The following is a 20,869-nucleotide window of genomic DNA, read 5'->3' on the forward strand; positions in this document are numbered from 1 at the left end:
TCGTTTTTCTCGCTATTTTCTCGCGACCCAGATGGCCGATCAATCTCAAACTTCTACATGTTTGTCAGTTTATGTTTATGGTGGATAACGCTAAGTGCGTACACTATCAACAACTGTTTTGTTAGCCAAATCCATACCTGTAATGTTCCTTTAATACATGGTTATTGTACCTTCTCCTTGTGACAGAGAACAGTCAATATTCCTCAGCTAGCTATTATTGGAATGTAAGGCAACTGGTTAGCAGCACCTTGGAGTATTTATCCGATGCTGTTAATGATGGAGTGACCATAGGACCCAGTGCGAACGTCAATGTTTTTAAATCAATGGCAGTTGACCTTAAGGAACCAGGGGCTGGTATAGTACTCGGTAAGCATTGTTTTAAGTTTACTCACATTGGAACACACCTAAGCATAGCACCTTAGTATACTTAAACCGGATTAGGCCCTACACCGGTGCAAACACATGTCTTATACGAGATAAATCGTTGCGGTACTCGCTGCCAAAACATAGGATTCGAACTGCCTCTAGCTACCGGGCAACCTCGGTAGTCTATAGTTGGTAAGACACTGCTCTGTAATTGCAAGGGTTGTTGGTTCGAATCCCACCCGAGTAACATGCCGGTGATATTTTTTTCAAAGGACTCGGGAAAGTACTGAGTTAAATTGCTAACACACATTGGGTAAAAAAACAAACATTTAAACACAGTGTATATTGATGTGTTGTGTGTTTTCAATTCAATTCAATTCAATAAACATTTATTTCAGTATTGTCCTCACATGATATAATACATCATTGGTTTTTCATAAATATTAACAGTGGCAGTTGTAAACAGTAGCCAAAGTTATTAACAAGTCAGAAGGGCAAAACTTAGGATTGGGTGAAGCCTTGGCTTTTGTACCCTAACCTATTGACAGACTAACATTAAGACTCACAAGACAAGGGACTACAAGGACATACGAACAAATGTAGGTGTATCAACAATATACCAAAAGTAAGCCATGACAAAAAAATTATAATGAATATGCATTGAGTAGTAATTGTTTTAATTTTTTTGAGAATATAGGTAGAGTGATTGCAGATTTAACAGAACCATCCAAATTATTCCAGTATGTAACACCGCGTTGAACAAGGCTGTTTTTATACATTGAGGTTCGGTTACGAGAAACAAAAAGATTTTTCTTAGAAGTGCTTCGAGTTTTGTATGAATGAATGCCAGTAGTTAAAGTAAAAAATGAGCTAAAACAAGGTGGTAGTGCATTACCCATGTACTTGTACATAAATTTACATAATTTCAAATAATAAAGATCATTAAATTTTAACAATTTAAGGTTACAAAATAATGCAGTAGTATGATCAAGAAAACCAGCATTAGAAATGATCCTAACAGCTCGCTTTTGTAAAGTAAGAAGCCTATTACATTGTGTAGGCAAACCACCCCAAGTAAGAACCGAGTAACTTAAATAGGGAAGAACAAAACAATTATATAGAGTTAATAAGACATGGCTTGGTAAAAATTTCTTTAGACGATTAATTATACCAATATTCTTTGATATTTTACTCGCAACATCATTCATATGACTTTTCCAAGACAATTTTTCATCAATTCTTATACCAAGGAATTTAGTACTTGTTACTCTTTGTAGGTCAATTCCATTTAAGATTAAAGGCACAGATTGAATATATTTACGTTGTCTTGGACAAAATATCATATAATTTGTTTTAAGTAGATTAATACACAGTTTATTAGCAACAAGCCACGTACTTATTTTTACCATTTCAACGTTAAGGGTAAGAATAGCTGTATCTACATTTCTGTGGCTGTACACTAAACTTGTATCATCGGCAAATGATATAATTTCGGATGTGTTACAGATATCAATGATATAAATAATAAAAAGAAGAGGACCCAAAACAGAACCCTGAGGTACTCCACAAGAAATAGGTTTTTCAGATGAATGGACAGAATTATATGAAACAAACTGTTTTCTATTAGATAAATAGCTTTTGAACCACTCCAAGGTTACTCCACGGATTCCATAATGCGCTAGTTTACATATCAAAATATCATGGTTAATCGTGTCAAAAGCTTTAGAAAGGTCTAAAAATACACCAATAGAAATGTTGTTTTCTTCAACGGCATTTAGCAAATTATTCATTACATAAGACGTTGCTAGCTCAGTAGAGCGATTTGCCCTGAAACCAAACTGTGACTCAGAAAGAATATTATGTTTATTTATGAATGCAATGAGGCGACTATATATCAACTTTTCAAATACCTTGGAAAAAGTAGATAAAACAGAGATAGGTCTGAAATTACCAATGACATGTTTATCCCCTCCTTTGTGGACCGGAATGACTTTAGCTATTTTAAGCCCGTCTGGAAAAACCCCTGAACTTATAGACCTATTGAAAATCTTGGCTAGCGGTTTTGCTAAGGAGTACCTGGCTTTCTTGATAACAGAAGAATTTAAAGAATCGCAACCTGGCGATTTACCAGAAGGGAGATTATTTAAAACATCTGCAATTTCTTCTTGTAAAATAGGACTAAGGAACAGAGAATGGGAACATTTATCGTCAAGAAAGGATTGAAAAGTAGTGTTACATAAGGGAAGCTTTCTAGCAAGTGAAGCGCCAATGTTAACAAAGTACTCATTAAATGCCTCACTAATTTCTTTATTCCCTTCGATTGACGCACCATCTTGGACAAAATAAGAGGGATTGGGCTTGTGGTTGCCCTTGTTCAACACAGAATTGATCACTTTCCAAGTACCTTTAATATTGTCCTTATTTTTTTCAAATTTCGAACTAAAATACTGTTTCTTTGAAGCCTTTATTAAATAATTTAGCTTGTTTTTGTACGTAGTATAATTAGATTTATTTTGCAGAGTAGGATTTTTAAGAACTTTTTTATACAGATAGTTTTTCCTCCGCATTGAGTTGTAAACACCATCAGATAACCATGGTGACTTACATTTATGTTTTGTTTTACTCACGAATGAAAATCGTATAGAAAAACAAGTAACATTTCAAAATGATGATTGATCTTTTCAAATGAGCCTTTTGTATACATTGGTTCTTCTCTCTGCTTGAAATGTTTTTAATATTTTCATAGCGTTCTGGTTTCAGAAAGAAACAATTATCAGTTTCAACAAAAAAATGAAATAATTATAATGCAGGTGATTTCATCGGAACTTGTGTCAGTAATCCATTCCTATGTGGAGATGGGTTAAGTGTTTCATTCTGGGTGAAATTTGTGCATCAAGAGACTACGGAGAATATCAGGCAGATAATCAGGTAAATTAGCAATTCAATTTTTACTTATCAACATTAAAGGATGCGGGTACTTTTTGTAACACAAGACACAATGTCCACATATTATTTACATTAAACTTACACCGTTTGAAGATAATGATAGTAGAAAGCGTACCTTAAAATATTAGTTGCTGAGGTGCTGTATTTTTTGAGAAATGAGTAAAATAATTTCATGAAAATACTTTTTTTACATGCTAAAATTAGTTTTGTCTCATGATCACTGAAGAGACGAACATTTTGTTCATGACATTGTTTTACTCATTTCTCAAAAACTACAGCACCTCAGCAAGTAATATTTTCAGTGAAGCTTTCGACTACCATTATCTTCAAATTGTGTAAGTTAAGTGTAAAATCTGGAAATTGTTTTTTTTTTTTTTTTTTTTCGTACAAAAAGTACCCAGACTCGTTAAGTAATTAATTAAGTAAGTAGAGGACGAGTCATTGAATGTCGCATATGCAAACCATAAACACGAACATCAGTTGCGAGCTCTAATGCTATGTAGGTAATGTCTCGTGGGAATTCGAATTATTCTCTTTATACTTGTAGAGTATAAACCTTGTTTTCTGTTTCTTGATGTAGTTCTGGAGCACATGAAGATGATGCTGGGTTTGCAGTTTTCATTAAAGGTTCATTGGTTGTCTTTGTGGTTGACTGCTCTCTTGGAAGATGGACCGCATCAATCAAGAAAGAGGTAGACATTAATAGTAATAACAATAGTAAAAATAATAAAAATAAATAACACTTAATAGAGCGCCGTTGTGGCGGCTTCAACTATCCGCCGTGTTCAGTTTTCCGATTTACCAAAACACGGTAACATTACGTCATGCAACGCCTGCGCACAGCAAGCGAAAGTAGTAAATTTTTAGTGCCGTACTGAGTCCCGGACAACTTAACACGGCGGAAGACTGAAACCACCACACCGGTATCCGCCTCAGGAAGGCGCTCATGGCGCTTGAGGAGAGAAAGACAAATTAGGACTGAGGATTGCGTGAGTATGCTCGTTTGAACAGGTGAGATTCCAATGCAAATCATCAAACCTGAAGTATTTCACAAAGTAAACCATAAAGTGAAAAAGCATCTTTAAAAGAGTTCTTCAATGATAACCACTCTTGAGTTTGATTTTTTTTATGGGGATACGAGTTGTTGGTTTTCACCAATGAAGAGGGTCAGTTAATTATTTCACTTAAACCATGGAGGAAGGAAGAGAAGGAGCTCGAACGACCTGCAAAACCGCAGAGTAACAAAAGAATACTCTGACAGTGCCCTAGCCATGCTCAAGGCAGTCGCATTATTTGCTCCGAAAAGACGCCGCTGTAAACCCACCCGTACACCCTGTGTGTGGTGCGTGCGATCACACCGCATGGCCCACCCGTTTACACACTGTCACATCGTACGACTACTGTGCACACAAGTCATCCGCATTCGTACCACTAACCGCATGCGGAGGCCGTCAGGCCGACAGCCTTGTCGGGTCTGTAACTTCCGGGTTTAATGTGTTGTATTGAAAAATTTCCACTTGTGGAAATAATTGGAGGCTCTCGGATATGCTAGTATGCAGACCATGAATATGTATATCTTTCGTCAGACCTATCAGACAACACAGGATGTGAGGCAAATGAATTATTCATTTTGACGTCCAATCACGCACGCCTATCATGCTCGCTGAGCGTCCGTGGTGGTGGTTTGTGATGTAGACATGTCTCGTCTTTCGCGGGCATTATGGTAATGAGCTGACCATGGGAACTCTTCGCTTATTATAGTAATAAGGTCAGTGGCTTCAACACAGACCCTACAAGGCTGTCGGCCTGACGGCCTCCGCATGCGGATAGTGTACTGGGGCATCGTGTCGTGCGATGTTTTACGCACAGTGAATACGGGTGGGTTTTTATACAGCGGCGGTCTTTTTTCGGAGTGAATAATTCGACTGCCTTGAGCAAGGCTAACAATGCCCCTGTCTGACCAGTGGAAAAATATAGGAGACCTCCAGCTGGACGGCCGATTAACGAGTAGGATTAAATCTCTTTGTACAGAACGTGTGGTACCGCCAGTCTGCGCTCTTACCTGCGTGTAAAGATGAATCATTGGAGACAAGAATTGTGAATAATAAAAAATACACGTTTTCATTTACCGTTTGTGGTGTTTCACGGAAACATCGTGGCATATTTTTACATTTTTTGTGATTTTCCGGTCACTAGCGGTGGTTCAAAATTTTGGTATTAGCACACGAGGGTGGTTGGTATTCAATTGTGTTTTTCGATTTGGTGAGCACAAGTGTACACAATTTTTATCAGGTCTCAAAAAAGTTGTTTTTCTGTATTATATCCATACGACATACGACACCATAGTTGAGTGAAGAACTTAGTACGCACGCGCAAACTCACATACGCCAGGTCGCCCATTGTCAGTGGTAAGGTATGTGGGTGATTACGAGGTGTCGTTAAACGGTTGCGGTACCACGGGTTCGACTTTTGAAGTCCCTTCGTTCGAGCTCCTTCTCTTCCTTCCTCCATGCTTAAACTAAGAATTTATCAAACAGAGAATACAGGTTAGATGTTGAAGGAAAACCACACATAATTGTTCTGTGGAAGGCTACGCCAGTAGTTGATTGAAAACCAAATTAACTAGGGACCAGGGCCCGATTTCATAGAGCTGCTTAAGCACAACATTTTGCTTAAGCGAAAAATTCCTTGCTTAGAAAAATCAGATTACCGGCCAAAACTCCGCTCAATAACAAAACTCCGCTCAGGTAAACAACAGCTAAATACCAGTTACAAGCAATGTATATGGCATGACATTTTGGTCAGTAACATGTGTAAAATAAGCGAGCTATTTTCGTGCTTAAGCAAATATTTTGCTTAAGCAGCTCTATGAAATTGGCCCCATGTACGCCAACCCGACTATATACATTGCATGTACATAAAGTTATCAGCACAAGTTGTACTTGATCTCGTTGTCTCTTTTTAGCTCATTCCACACAACACCTGGACCAATCTTGCTTTGACGTGGAAAAAAGGAGATACCATAACGATATATCTAAATGGAATGGAACCGGATGCGGACTATCAGTTAACTGTCGGTTCCATCACTGATTCCAGCAAACTGCTGATTGTTGGAGACACATCGAGTTCACAATCAGCAAAGTTATACGTTTATAACCTAGCCGTCTGGGAAAGTCACGTGCCTCATCAGATGATCAACCAACTTATTGGAATGTCAAGTGAGTTTTTTTTAATAGTACTGAAAACGACACAAAACAGAAAATGTATAAAGTATTAAAAGTGGCATTTATACGCATATAGGTAAAGATTTGCACAAAAACAGAACATCATTATTCATAGTGTTACCAAACTTATTTTTGTAAAACTAAACGAAAAAACTTTACAACATTTTCAAGCTTTCAGTTTCATTTATTTGTCCACAGCATCAAGCTTAGTCAATGATATAAGTATATATAATCGAAATTAGATATTCCTGCTAAATTAAGAAGCACACTGCATGGAAATTTGTGTTTGTTTTTTAGAGTATGAATTTCACTGTTTGTCTTCTGCTGATGTTTGTTGGTCATTCGAGTACCCCAAAAGAATCCGTCCACGATATCAGCTAAGTCCTACTGGTGTATCCTTCATACGAGACAGACATCATCAAGGGAGAGGCGTCTGCTTAAACGGTGTCAGAAGTGGGATATCATTATTTGGGATATCAGCTACACGGTGTCCAGCGGATCCTTCAGCATGTGCCAATGGATTGGTTGTTGGTATGTGGTTGAAGCTTACTAGAGTAACATCAAGCAGAAACAGTGGGTATCTGCTGAGTGTTGGAGCCACTGATCCAGGTAAGCTGCATGCAAACTACCGTTTAAGTATTACGTAAGATATTTCAAAAGCTTACCTAATACTTTCTACACCCAGACTTAGTTAGTCAGTCTGGACGAACAGTGATGGCGAACCCTCTCTGGCCCCAGACCCTTATCACCATAACCATACTTATGTTGAAGGTTAAGACATGTTTTTTTTTTTTTCAAAGAAGCAAAACTAAATGCCGTTTGTTAGACATTGACATATTATAGGTACCTTCTTCCATGCACACAAAGTACTTGTTTTCCAAATATGGAAGACGGTAGTAAATATAATATAATCAATAAGACCTTCTGCTAAGAACATATATTTTTCAGGTGAACGGGGTGTGTCACTCTTCCAATCCATCACTGGTATCCACGTTAAGGTGGTTGAAGCCAGAATTATGTGGCAAACAGATATCAAGTCCTCCTGGTTGACCTTTGACCGATGGATGTATCTGGGTATTGTCTGGTCCGGGCAGGAGCAATATCTTACAGTTAGTATTGATGGAAAGAAAATGCCTACCCTGGTAAGTAGCTCTGTACATTTACTCCTTTCAAATTAGGCATAATTTAGTTTTACGTGTGATGGTGGTGACTTAATGCCTAAGTCGAACCGAATTGGTTGCACTATATTTTCATTAATTCTCTCCATATTGTTTTATAGAAACGTATACGTCTTTGATGTGTCAAATTGGTTGAACAATTAAGAATTGAATTCAAACTATCGTGAAGGGAAAATTATCAACACTGAGTCAACATGAGATAGCCCTATTCCATTTCTACATCCTAAAATCTTTCAACATATCAACTCTTAGACCCATTTCCTACTCTTAGATAACATAATTTCATTCTCGCATAATTCCTTGGAAGAAGGTTTGACATCAGGATGATTAGGTCTAAATCACATTTCTCGTTTTATTTCTAGCTGAGCCACACGAAAGGGAAGTATAGAGCACATGATGTTTCTTCGCTCACACTAGGCAAATCAAGTCAAAGTGATTCAGATTTCCTTACAGCGTGTTACGATGACGTCACGATCTTATCCCCTAAGGTGGGAGATCACCTCCCGTCTCCGAATACTCTGACTGGTGAACCCGGTTAGTGTTTTAGCTTCAATTTTGTTTCCCAGAACAAATAGGGAAAACGAACTAGAACTAAGCAATAATAATTGTTTTAATAAAATCATAACATTCTACATCCCAACTTTGGATAAATGATTATGAGGACACACCTATTATATATGCAACATGAGAAAAGTTGCACACGTTTTATCAATCTTAAGCCAAGTGTAAATATTTGTTGTGTAAAGTTGACAAACGAAAGAGAACATAAACTATGGAAATTTTTCCAATACCAAATATAGCCCATTATAAAGTTCAACAATATTTAAACAAATACCACAAAAACCTCAAGACAATGACATTGACCACTGTTAATGCTCTATCACTTTTAAAATTACAACGGGTTTGAAGAAGTCGACCTTTCGATCGTTATGCTCTAATAATCTTCAGGAGAAATTGGCAAGAAAGAAACTTATAAACCTTATTAAATGAAAAAAACAAAAAAAACAAGAAAAAAAAACTCCACGTCTTAAGTTATGTTTTACGATCTTTTCTCCTATCAGATTTCGAGCCGTACCTTTCTGCAGATGAACATTTTGATGTAAATGATCCAGACGGTTCAGTCAAAGGAGAACATTATTCAGCAACGAAGAACAGGTTTGATGTGGAAAACTCCTCGGTCGATACTGGGGTACCCGGTTCACCATTAGGATACATCAACCTCGGTAATAAGTACAATCAGTTCAAACATCTTGACAATTTACGAACAATCCTTTTTCAAAACAACAATGAAATTATGGAATAATCTTCAACAATCACTCAATGAAATGCCATAAAATCTTCAAAAGTAGTTACAGCCACAATTTTTACTACAACGCTGCAAAACTGAATAAGACGACGCTCGATCTCCTGGTCAAGTTCCCCTGTGGCAGTTTCTGGAGGATAACTAAAGTACAAAGTACCAAGTGCACATTTATTCATCGGAAAAAAACTTACGAGTTGAAATAATCACGAGTTGAGTTTGAAAAGATCTTGTCTGTCCTCTCGATAATGCAAATGAACCACACCAGCTTACACTGTGTGTAATGTTTCACATTCTTAAACAGTGTAATAATATTAAGCATTATTTAAAACTTGTTTTATGGTCTATGCTAATTTTAGAAACCGTATACTGTTATCATTGTTATGTCGTTGTAGCCCACGCATGGTCAACAATGCTCTGTCTTTCAGCAGCAACTCAAGACACACCTGTTCACACTTGCTTTCCCCAACACTTGAGAATTCCCTCTTTTCCATCTCGACCGGCCCCTTTGAATGGTTTTATACCAGATTTAGTGCGCCTTATAAATGCTGTGTTATCATTATTATTATTATTATTATTATTATTATTTGTATTATTGTTTCATGTTAGGAAGAGTAGATTTAGCCGACCACTGGGCGACTAGTAAAAATAAATCAGTAGGATTTGAAAACATTTGCGGTAACACCTTAATGACTATCTCTATTATGAGTTGGGGTGACTCTGAAAAGAACCGTAGGTTTCAACTCTCAAAACACATCAAGTTGTATAAATATAAATATTAAAAACATTCAGGTTTCTGCCAAAACATAATCATGACGTCGAGAATGTTTGATGAACATAAAACATGTATAGAACATTATTTATATCACCTGCCTAGAGTAACATTAAACTGATAATCATCTTGCAGGTGATTTTGCTGGGCGATGTGTCAGTGATCCTTCATTGTGTAGTGATGCCGGATTATCGATATCAGTATGGATAAAGGTAGACAATATGGATCATTTTGCTGATCCATTGGTCAACCCTGGTGGAGTTGGATATATATTAAGGTACGCCCTCAATCGTTTCCCGCCCCTGCTCCTTTGCTTTATTTAGGGTGCGTTCGATTTGCTTCCCTGGGTCGACCCCGGTCTGCCCCCGGTACGTTCGAATAGCTTGGACGTCACTATAGAGTCTCACCCGGGTCAGCCTCCACCCTCCAGTGGACTTGAGGTTGGCCCGAGGTGCATGACGTATCCACGAGAGGGCGAGTGTGATCGTTCAATTAGCTCTTGTACAGGGGCTTACCCGGATGAGCACCGCGGGGTCGACCCGGGGAAGCTAATCGAACACACCCTTACACTTGACTGGTGCCCTGGGATTTGACTGCGATTCTCCCTGTGGAATATTTGCGACGTCAAAGGTGCTTTTGGAAGGGGATTGACTAATAGGCTCATCGCTGGTATCTGGCGTAATTTGAGTAACTCGATGTGTGGCGTCAGATGTTAAAGCTATTATACACTCTAAAACTTCTGGGTCAGAACTGTAATGAACTTCTGGAAATAAATTGCCATTGTATAATGAAATTGTGATTAGCATGAGGAATTTTTTTTCACTTGTGAAGTTAAAAAAAAGAGTGAAGTTAAAAAAAAGAATAATAACAAAAATGATTAAGAAGCGTTTTAGGTGAACAATTATTTCGCTACCTTTTTGTTTTGCAGCTCAGGAGCTCAGAGTGCCAACGGCACAGGATTGTCAGCTTTTTACTCACGAGACAAATTCCTGTACGTCCAGGTACTAGACGGTCAACGGAAATGGTTCTCTAAGTTTGAATATGAACTCGGCAGAGATTGGTTAAACTTTGGGACGTCATGGAGTAGAGAGAAAGGCTTATTGGTTATTTTGGATGGCCACGTCAAAGGTAGGAGGTTAAAATAATGCACTGTGCACTCTAAAAACTTCCGGGTTAGAATTTACCCACTTTCGGGTTCCACGAGCGCCTGACACAATTTTGGGTCAGTGTGACCCTGAATCGGTGTCGAAGTGACCCACAAACTCGACAGACTCATGCAGGGTTCGAAAAACAAGGTCTCCTTGTCAGTTTGACCCAGAAATAGGCACACCTAATAGCCGCCTCGTTTGCTGCCATCAAGGCCTGACATTTCTTCCTTGATGAATACAGGATTACCAACCAAATGTCCATGTGATTTTCAGCAAACAACAGCTGAAAACCATCAACAAGCAACAATATGCAAGAAATTGAAACTTGGTTGGTAAATCCTGTTTTTATCAAGATAGATACTTCGTGCTCAAAGCAAAATCAATTGTTATGCTTAGCAGCAATGATACTGCTGATGTTCCCCTCGTAAAATGTGTGCCTAACTTGTTTCTTTCATCATTCTTTAGGGAATGACCCGGTTGGCGAACCTCTAGTGAGGACAATGGACTCATTCACAACTCTAATTCTAGGCAAGAGAAATGACAGGAATACTTCGTACCTAGGGGGCGCTTTCGATGATCCAGCTATCTGGTATCAGGCTCTAGATAAAGATGATCCCAATCTAGAGGATATCATTATGGGAAAATACATTGATGACATCGGTAAGGCGGGATTCGTTTTGTCTGCTAAAGAATTTTTAGATGATTATTTAGATTTTGATTTTGATTAATATGCCATTGTTTACCAGCATTCGGTACGCAAACTTTAAGACGTGGAATGAGGTGCGTGCTGGTCTAGCTAGCGACCAAGTTTGATTGCTAGCTAGACTAACGTGCATCTCATTCAACAGTTAGCGCTTGCGTAATAAGTATTTTTGAAAAGGTCAATGCAGGCCTCAGCATTTTCTTCTGTCAAAAATGTCGTTTTTATGTACCAGTGGCAGACATTGGAACGCTAGGTGGCAGCAGACTCACCAGGTAATTTTACATTGTTTGCGTAGTTATGTGCATACGCACATTGAATCAATTGACCAATGGATACCTGTTGAGTCTGCTGCTACCTAGCGACCAAAGATTTCCCCAATGACTATTCCCAGATAATGGTGCACACTAATTGCTTTCAAATAATGAGAAAACACTTAAAACATAGATAGGTTTATTAACATCCAGTGCGTTTGCATTCAAATGAGTACTGTATTATTGACTTTATACCAGTTGAAACCGTGAACTATGACGATCTTGATGACGAGTCTCCAGACAGGGCTCAACCGTCTTGTAAGATCATCCACGAAGCTGATTGTGCCAAGACAATGCAACAGTTACTGGATGTGGTGAGAAAGATGCACTTCATGTCCACACCTTCTCCTTAAGGGCATGACATGCCTTTATTTACAATCATTTCTTTTTTTAAACACTTTAATGTACGCCAAAAAAAGTGGTAAAGGCTTAATCTCTGACCTCCCCCCCCCCCCTCCTTCATGGAATGAATTACCTAAGAGAAGATTATGTGATAACATTAAACGGCCCTGACATTCCCTGCTTTAAATGGATTGGTCCACGGCTAAGTTATAGTGAACGTACATTTAGTTTGAACGCAAAAGATACATCACTTTAGCTGAAGATTGTGGGTACCTGGGAACTCTTTCACTTTATCAGATATTATTGTATTATTCTCCTGATCACTGCTTTTTGTAGATTAAAGGAGAGATCATATTGAGTGCAGATGCTGCAGAGAGTTCTACAAACAGTTTGATGCGTTTTACTTCTGAAGGTTCCACACTCTCCAGTTCAGAGTTAGATCTCGCTGTGAGTGTAATAGACAAACTCTCCAAGAGGCAGTTGGCAACAACTTTGGATGACGTCACAGCTGAAGCTATCCTCGAGGTAAACACCTTCTGTCTCTATCTGATTTTAAAAGCATATTTATATTTTGAGAAAACATCTATATTGCGGTTCGAAGGGGAAAATACTAAAAAGCTACAGAAGCGTTACAGAGACATTGAGAGGGAGATGGAAAACTACGTGGCTTACATCTTGTAATAATGACTTCCATGTCTCCTTAATATCAATCAAATCGGACAATTCATAACTCGTAAATTGGCTCTTACGAAATATATGTGACAATATTTTGAAAACTTCAATTTCTTTTTCAATCTTAAGCCCACTTCCGAAAAATGAAAAAAACTGTTTTTTCATAAATGATTTGTTTTTCTTTTTTTGTTTGATTGATTGTTTTAACTGATGATCTTTTAAAGGCATGTTCTAAAAAATATAAAAAATCAATTTGTTCAAGTAATTTTTGCAAAAATAATTACGTAGAGATAATTATGTTGAACTTATTACTTTACTTTAAAAGTATAATTATGTTGAACTATCATTGCCTCAAAATGTTTAAGTACTTAATTTGATTGATTGATTTTTTGAGATGTTCTTTTAATTTTTAAACAGGATTTCCTTGAAGTTACTAGCAATCTTCTTGATCCTGTCTTCACCAAGAAATGGGTTGCTCTGCACAAGGTAAAGAATAGTGTATTGTTCATGCGTTACTCCCTTGTAATTTCAAATTGTCCATGTTATGTTATTTCATAAATATTTCATTCATAAAATATGAGATTTGAAAACAATTTGATTAGACCAAAGCAGGGGTGACATCTTTGATGGAAAGTGTTGAGACATTTGCTGCTGATGTTGCCGGTCGTTTAGTGTGGAACTCTCAAGTGCTCCTCAACACAAGTCATATACGTGAGTAAAATAAATCCTTCACCTCAAGTGAAAGAATAAATTATTATCACTTCATTAGGGCCTACACGCAAGTCATAATTATGTTAGGGAGAATGGTAATCAAACAGTTGCCTCATAGTTAATCACCACACTTTCGGCCTGTTCTCATCCTTATACTGTGGCTGTGCCGAGATGCAGAACAAAGAGCTACTCCAGTATCCTTTTCCCTCGCACTGCATCTCTTTGGAACTCCTTGCCTGGTGCATGTTTCCCTTCATCCTATGATCTGCCATCTTTTAAGAGGGATATAAATTCCTACTTTCAGCTTAGCTGAGGTACTACATTTCTATGGTTTCCTCCTTGTAGCCTTTAACCTAGAGAGGCTTTTAGCCTTGTTTTGGGTAATCTTGCGTAAAACAAAAATGCTTGCTTTGTGACTCTCTGATATATATCGTTCTTTGTAAAATTGATTCATCGATTTTTCCTGCAGTTATGACAATGGATGTTGTATCCGAGGATTATTTCATCTCTGAAGTAGAAGCAATCTTTCCAAGACACGGTCAGAGATGGGAGACCCTTGAAGATAAATGGAGAAATATGGATGACTACGTGACCATCCCAAAGGAAGTGTTTCACTCCGAAATAAACAAAAGTAAGAGTTTTCAGTTTTCAGAAAACTATCTATCTTTAATGTTCAGTGGGCAATTACATGTCTATTGTGTCATAATGTCAAAGACTTAAACATACTTACACAGGCCTACAAATGCACAATTAACGTGAATAAAGATATGCATGAGACAACTTTCATCAGCATTGAAGGATCAACAGATTGAGCATTTACTCGAACTTAACACAATTACTTCAACGGTTGCTGACTAAACGCTATAGCCCATATTATATAACACCCAAGCAGATCCTTGCCATTTGATTGGAGGATTGTCCGTCACGTGATAGCAAATAAAAGTACCATTGCACGCTGAGTCGCTCACCGTGCTTTTTCGTTCCATCCGAAAAGTACCATTGCACGCTGGCAGCGTGCAATGGTACTTTTCGGATGGAACGAAAAAGCTGAGTAAAAACATCACTGCGTGCGCGTGTCTTTGGTAACGCAGCAGGTCTTCTGCAAGGAAGGCATAGTAAAATTACTAGCATTCGGCTTCTACAGTTGAAATTGTTTGTTTTGAAAGTTGTATCTTTCAATCAAAATTACAAGGTTCTACTTGGATGTTATATAAAACAAATAATGAATGTTTTTCATTCGTGCAATGGTGCGAATATGTTCATTCGTTGAAAGCTGGAATGTTCCATTCAACTCGGCTCCGCCTCGTTGAATAGAACATTCCATCTTTCAACTCATGAACATTATTCGCACCATTGCACTCATAAACATTCATTATGTGTATATTATTCAATGCGGTTTTAGGCAACCTATTTCTCTCTTCTTATATCCCATTATATTATTACAATAGCCTATAAACAAGCTGAACAAATACGTTTCTATTTGACGTCTCAGTTATGTTTTTGTCTGTTGGTGTTTTTTATTCTTTTCTTTTTTTACAGATTTCGCATTTGATGGAAGCTTAGTGTTTACATGGTACGATTCTCTAAATAAGATGGCGCCCGTTGTGTCAACAAACAAGTAAGGAACTAATCAACAATTTTAGACAATGAATATAATATTGTTTTTGAAGGGATACAATTTTTTTTTGACGGAAAGCTGTCTATTAGAAAGATCATCTCAAAGCAAGGGTGAAATTTAGACTTTGAGAAAATTACAGCGTTACTTGTTTTTTTTTCTGGTTTCACTGTTTTGCAACAAAGCAGACATTAATGTCAAATTGAAACACGCATTCTTGAAGATCAAAACGACTCTGAAATTTCACAAGACTGCGCACCACTGTTGGATTCAAAGTCTTGTTGGTGATGTAAATATAATATCACTGTATATAATATTGATTGACTAGCTAACAAACTAAAATAGGAAATTGTATTTATTTTTGAAGATTATTTTGTAAAATTTATTTCCTGCAGTTTTGTGTTAATGGGCGGCAAATCACTAAGTATTAACAGCAACATCATGTCAGTCATGATAGAGCCGAAAATTCAACACAAACTTACAAAACCAATCTTGGTCACTCTGAACCATCATAAGGTAAGGAGCACATGATTACCATAAAGAGCAAGCATAATAGACCTTTATTTAAACGGTGTGGCCATCTTGATTTTACTCCATTCCAATTCATTGTAACCCGAACTGAGGCTGGACGAAATAGTGGTCTGGTGCTATGTTTGCGCAATGAATGTTAGCATTTATTACTGTTTTTGGAAACAGGGAACATGACCAAGATGGTGACAGCGTGATAAAGGTCTATGGTGGAGATAGTCCCTTGAACCCCTTGTCAGGACTCAGTAGGAGTTGAATTTGTTACGGTGCTGATCGAGTTCCAAGTTTCTAGTATCGAAATATATAAATAATCGAACAACACACTTTTTCCAAAGGCTGGTAAAGAAATATGATCCAGAAACCGGTTAAGGACAAAAAATTCCATTGAGATTTGTATTTCAAATAGCATGCCAAAAACCATAATTTACAGTTTAAGAAAAGTAATAAGTAGTTAGTGAAATCAATCACTAGGTGTTTAAAACATGTACCATAAGCAAGCTGCTGGATATATCATGGACATGCTCGAGTTAAGATCTCAACAAAGACATCTTCGTTCAACTACCTCATGCTCCCTTTTTGTTGTGCCAAGAACTCGCTATTCTACTTTTGCAGAGAGATCATTCTCTGTATATGGCCTCAAAATGTGGAATAAGCTTCCTACACAGATCAGAAATGCCATCTCACTCACCTCATTCAAGACTCTCCTTAAAGCTCACCTGTTCCAGCAGGCTTACTAACCATTCAACTGTGCCTCAGCGCCTTAGAACAAACTCTTGATTTTGGCGCTCTACAAATGACCTTTGATTGATTGATTGATTGATTTTTCTCATTTTGCATCGAAAGCTTGTGACTAAATCAAAACCCGAAACACCTGTTTGTGCTTTCTGGAATTTCGATGTGCTGTAAGTATAAATTATAATTGTTACAATTTAAAATATTGTAATTGTCTGCCTCATATATATATGTATCATAACTTAATTGATTGGTATTGCCTTTTAAATGTGACCCGGTTGTACTACTTTATATCTTTGCTAATATGTATTGTTACACCCATAGTGAGATATACAGTTGAAACCAAACGTTTCTGAAGATGTTCGGAACTATACTAAATTTGATCAGCAGGGCCTATTTTACTTCATAAAGGCAGTACTTAAAGGCAGTGGACACTATTGGTGATTACTCAAAATAATTATTAGCATAAAACCTACTTTGTAATGAGTAATGGGGACATGGTCGATAGTATCAAACACTGTGAGAAACGGCTCATTCTGAAGTGATGTATGTTTCGAAAAAGAAGTAATTTTCCACAAATTTGATTTCGAGACCTCAGATCTAGAATTTGAGGTATCTAAATCAAGCATCTGAAAGCACACAACTTCGTGTGACAAGGGTGCTTATATGTTGAGATACACCAAGTGAGAAGACTGGTCTTTGACAATTACCAGTAGTGTCCAGTGTATCTAAAGAACGTAACTGAACTAAACATAGAAATATATTTTTTCTTGTCACCATTCGAGCTGTGACAAAAATAATGGTCCGTAACTGTTGATGTGCATAGCAGAAGACTCAACTAGGGTCGAAACCCCAGGCCATTAACTAGTTTCTTTTTCATCTATCCATATTTTATGTCCTTTTGGTAGTAGGTATAGGCAGTTTGCAATTTGTTTGTCAGACGATTGAAGTAATTTTTGAATCAGAAATTATACATTAAGATTAAAGTTCAATTTATTATTGTTATCATAAGACTGACTTTTTGAATAATTGTATTGGTTGCAGGCACACCATAAATGGTGCATGGGACCGTGAGGGATGTGAGGTGCAGAGTACCAGCCAAACCCAAACTCAGTGTCTTTGTTACCATATGACACACTTTGCTATTGTTATGGAACCGCTGCAAGAACCGGTAAATTAATATGTCTTAAAATTATTTAGGATATCATATTATTTTATTGCTATGGATTGCTCCGTATTAGAGATGGCAAATTGCTTTGATGTAACATTATTAATTCCGTACTATTTTAATTGCATTTGATTTTCCATATTATGCATGTTTGCTTGTCGGGGTGCTAATTGTTTGGTTGTTTGCTTTGTTCTTCTCTAGCTGTTCTGGGCTTTTTAGGGGGAGGGAATTACCAATCACCAGAATTTGTTTCCTATAAAGTTAGTAGTTGTGTAATAATAATAATAATAATAATAATAATAATAACAGATTCTTATAGCGCATTTCACATAAACCGTATCAATGCGCATGCGCTTTACATGATAACAAATATTTTATGCTGTGTCTAAACGGAACTTCGGTTAGGCATACTATGGGTTGAAGTTCAAATTCAATGTGTGCTGCGATAATGTAAGCTCGAAATGTGTTAACGACTATTCTTTATCATTCGGGGATATTCTACTTACTGTCCAGAAGAAAAGTAATCATCATTTTTTTAAGAGCAAATTTATTTTTCTGTTGAGGTTTATGACGAACATGCAGTTGTCCTGCGATGGTTAGTCAGGTGCCTGGTCGGAGTGTCTGTTTTCTGCCTCGTTGTTCTTATCGTCACATATGTGGTATCAAAGTAAGTATATAATTCTCAACATTTTTGGAAAAAAATGATAACAGAAAATATTAGTTTTATTCTTTGAAGACAATCAAAAATATTCAACAACGAATGTTTCTAACGCGTTGAAACTCTGTCCAGTATGTTTTTGTTCATGAACCAATGCATATACTTTTTTGTGGGTAGTTTTCAAATTGATTTATACCCTTTGTGCCCATCGAGTTGTCCTAAAAATGCTCCCCGTTTTATTTTTATTTTAGGCGTCTTCACACCCTCCGTCATTCTATTCATCTGAACCTCTGCCTGGCCTGTCTCCTTGCTTCAGTATCGTTCGCCATGTCTGAATTCACATCGAACAGTCAGGTATGTGCATCATCAAAACAGTCTAGAATAATTGAATGTTACAAATGTTGAATTGAATAGATATTAAATTTGCATAGGGAATAAAGACTACAACATTTGGTTTTACACATATACACACAGACGTGTGTTAGCACTGTATACTCAGTACTTTTCCGCGTACTGTGAAGCAAAATCACAGGCATGTTACTCGGATGGGATTCAAACCCACGACCTTTGTAATTCTAGAGGAGTGTCATACCAACTATACCACTGAGATTGCGCGGTAGCTACAGAGGCAGTTCGAATCCTATGTTCTAGCAGCGGGTACTGCAAACAATTTAATAGATGTTAAATTTGCATCGATGTAAAATGTTCTCACTTAAATTTGGTGTAATTTCTCAACAAACGAAAATCTCCCGTGTCCTGTTACTGTTACAGGTCCTGTGTCTCGTGAATGGAGCAACAATGCAGTGTTTCTACCTTGCTGTTATCCTATGGCTGACTATGGAGTCATTCCAATTATACTCTGATACAGCTGCTGGAGGTATTAAAACCAATGATGCTACGGAGGGATTTGCAGTGTGGAGGAACCGAATGGGTTTTTATATGATTGGTGGATGGGGTATGTATCAATATCTAAATATCTTACACTAAACAATCTGTTTTGGAGTCGGTTTATTGAGAAACATTCCATCGCGAACAAAGGCTGAATTGCAAAGTGTTTAACAACTATATGAAAATACGACAACTAGTTACAACATCTAAATACAAAACCAATTACAAGAAAGCAAATCTTTAAAGGCACTGTACGCGTTTGGTAATTGTCAAAGACCAGTGTTCTCACCATAAAATAACAGGCCTGTGAGAATTTGGGCTCAATCGGTAATCGAAGTTGCGAGAAAATTATGAAGGAAAAAACACCCTTGTTGGACGAATTTGTGTGCTTTCAGATAGGAATAAAAGACTTCTAGCTAGAAGTATTTTATTATTTCAGTGAGAAATTACACTACGTTACTTCAGAGGGAGTTGTTTCCCATAATGTTTTACTGCTCTCCAATGCTCGTTACCAAGTAAGTTTTTAAGTTAATAATTGCTTTGAGTAATTAACAAGAAGTATCAATAGCATGTTCAAAGGTAGGGTCGTATATTGGTAAATACTCCAACAATGTATGCCAACCAAATCGATTTGTATTTACTGCCGAGCTCCTTAACTCCTGCCAAAACTCAACATCTTTACCCATGCATCTTTTCTGATATATTTGGACATCAGGTTGGCTCAGTGGTTTATTTCGCTGCCTCTATGGACCCAGGTTCGAATCCGATCTTAGAGTGGAACCTTGCATGTTCGCTCGGCCCCAGCGGCCAGTCTATCCATGACCGCTGGGATGGGCTAATCGCTTGCACAGATTCTTGTTCAGGAAGTACGTCATGCGTACAGTGCATAGAAATAATGGTGCATTGTGAGTGTGATGCATGATGGGACTGCGCATTATTAAACCCATGGCAGTGGGTGCGTTCATTTAGCTCCCCTGGGTCGACCCTGGTGCGTGGCGTTTTTTTTTTACCAGGATGAACGTGGGTAATTATCTGCACACGCTTGTCCTGGGAAAAAAAACCGCCACACACCGGGGTCGACCCAGGGAAGCTAAACGAACGCACCCAGTGCATGATACGTTTGCCCATCCCAGTGCCTTTGGTTAAAGCAACGCTGGGGACAAGCGAGCCTTGCATGTGGAGTTGGTTTTTAGTCCATACAATATTGTATTGGTTTTCTTCACATGATGAAACTTCCTGTTGCAACCAATGGGAGACTTTAGGACGCTAGGTGGCAGCAGACTTACCAGGTAAATTTCCATTGTGTAGTTCTGAGCGTGCTCACATGACCCAGAACAATGGATTTTACCTGGTAAGTCTGCTGCCACCAAGCGTCCCAAAAGTCTCACATTGTGCTGTTGGTTGTGTACTAAATCAAACACATTTTTTGTTTCTTAGACACGAAACTCCAACCACCCTTCCCTAGCTCAGCATCTCTTTCGCGAAGTGTCGTTTGCATTATTTATGTATGAACTTTTGGCTCTTTTTCAGTAATTCCAGCAGTGACAGTTGGATCAGTTCTTGGTGTCTCCCTAAATGTCTACAAACCGCAAAGATACGTTCTGTGA

General features: G+C 37.8%; 1 protein-coding gene across 1 annotated transcript; it reads left to right on the forward strand.

Annotated features, from left to right (window-relative positions):
* The first annotated feature begins 350 nt into the window (after positions 1–350).
* Positions 351–20,869, forward strand: LOC117289160 (adhesion G-protein coupled receptor D1-like). Its single transcript, XM_033770157.1, has 24 exons — positions 351–366; positions 3,177–3,294; positions 3,893–4,004; positions 6,278–6,530; positions 6,834–7,145; positions 7,485–7,678; positions 8,077–8,248; positions 8,776–8,937; positions 9,922–10,063; positions 10,715–10,914; positions 11,400–11,594; positions 12,147–12,262; positions 12,627–12,815; positions 13,380–13,448; positions 13,565–13,673; positions 14,143–14,304; positions 15,213–15,291; positions 15,684–15,804; positions 16,660–16,718; positions 17,593–17,719; positions 18,280–18,383; positions 18,626–18,728; positions 19,146–19,329; positions 20,793–20,869. Exons 4-24 carry the CDS (start codon positions 6,356–6,358, stop codon positions 20,867–20,869), a joined length of 3,051 nt encoding a protein of 1,016 aa, XP_033626048.1. The 5' UTR covers positions 351–366; positions 3,177–3,294; positions 3,893–4,004; positions 6,278–6,355.

This window comes from Asterias rubens, chromosome 4 (assembly GCF_902459465.1).
Source record: "Asterias rubens chromosome 4, eAstRub1.3, whole genome shotgun sequence".
Lineage (NCBI taxonomy): Eukaryota > Metazoa > Echinodermata > Asteroidea > Forcipulatida > Asteriidae > Asterias > Asterias rubens.

Coding starts and splice junctions, on each gene's coding strand:
- LOC117289160 (XM_033770157.1), top strand. CDS start 6,356: ATGGAACCGGATGCGGACTATCAGTTAACTGTCGGTTCCATCACTGAT. Junction 8,938..9,921: donor ATTAGGATACATCAACCTCG/GTAATAAGTACA, acceptor ATCATCTTGCAG/GTGATTTTGCTGGGCGATGT. Junction 10,064..10,714: donor GGAGTTGGATATATATTAAG/GTACGCCCTCAA, acceptor TTTGTTTTGCAG/CTCAGGAGCTCAGAGTGCCA.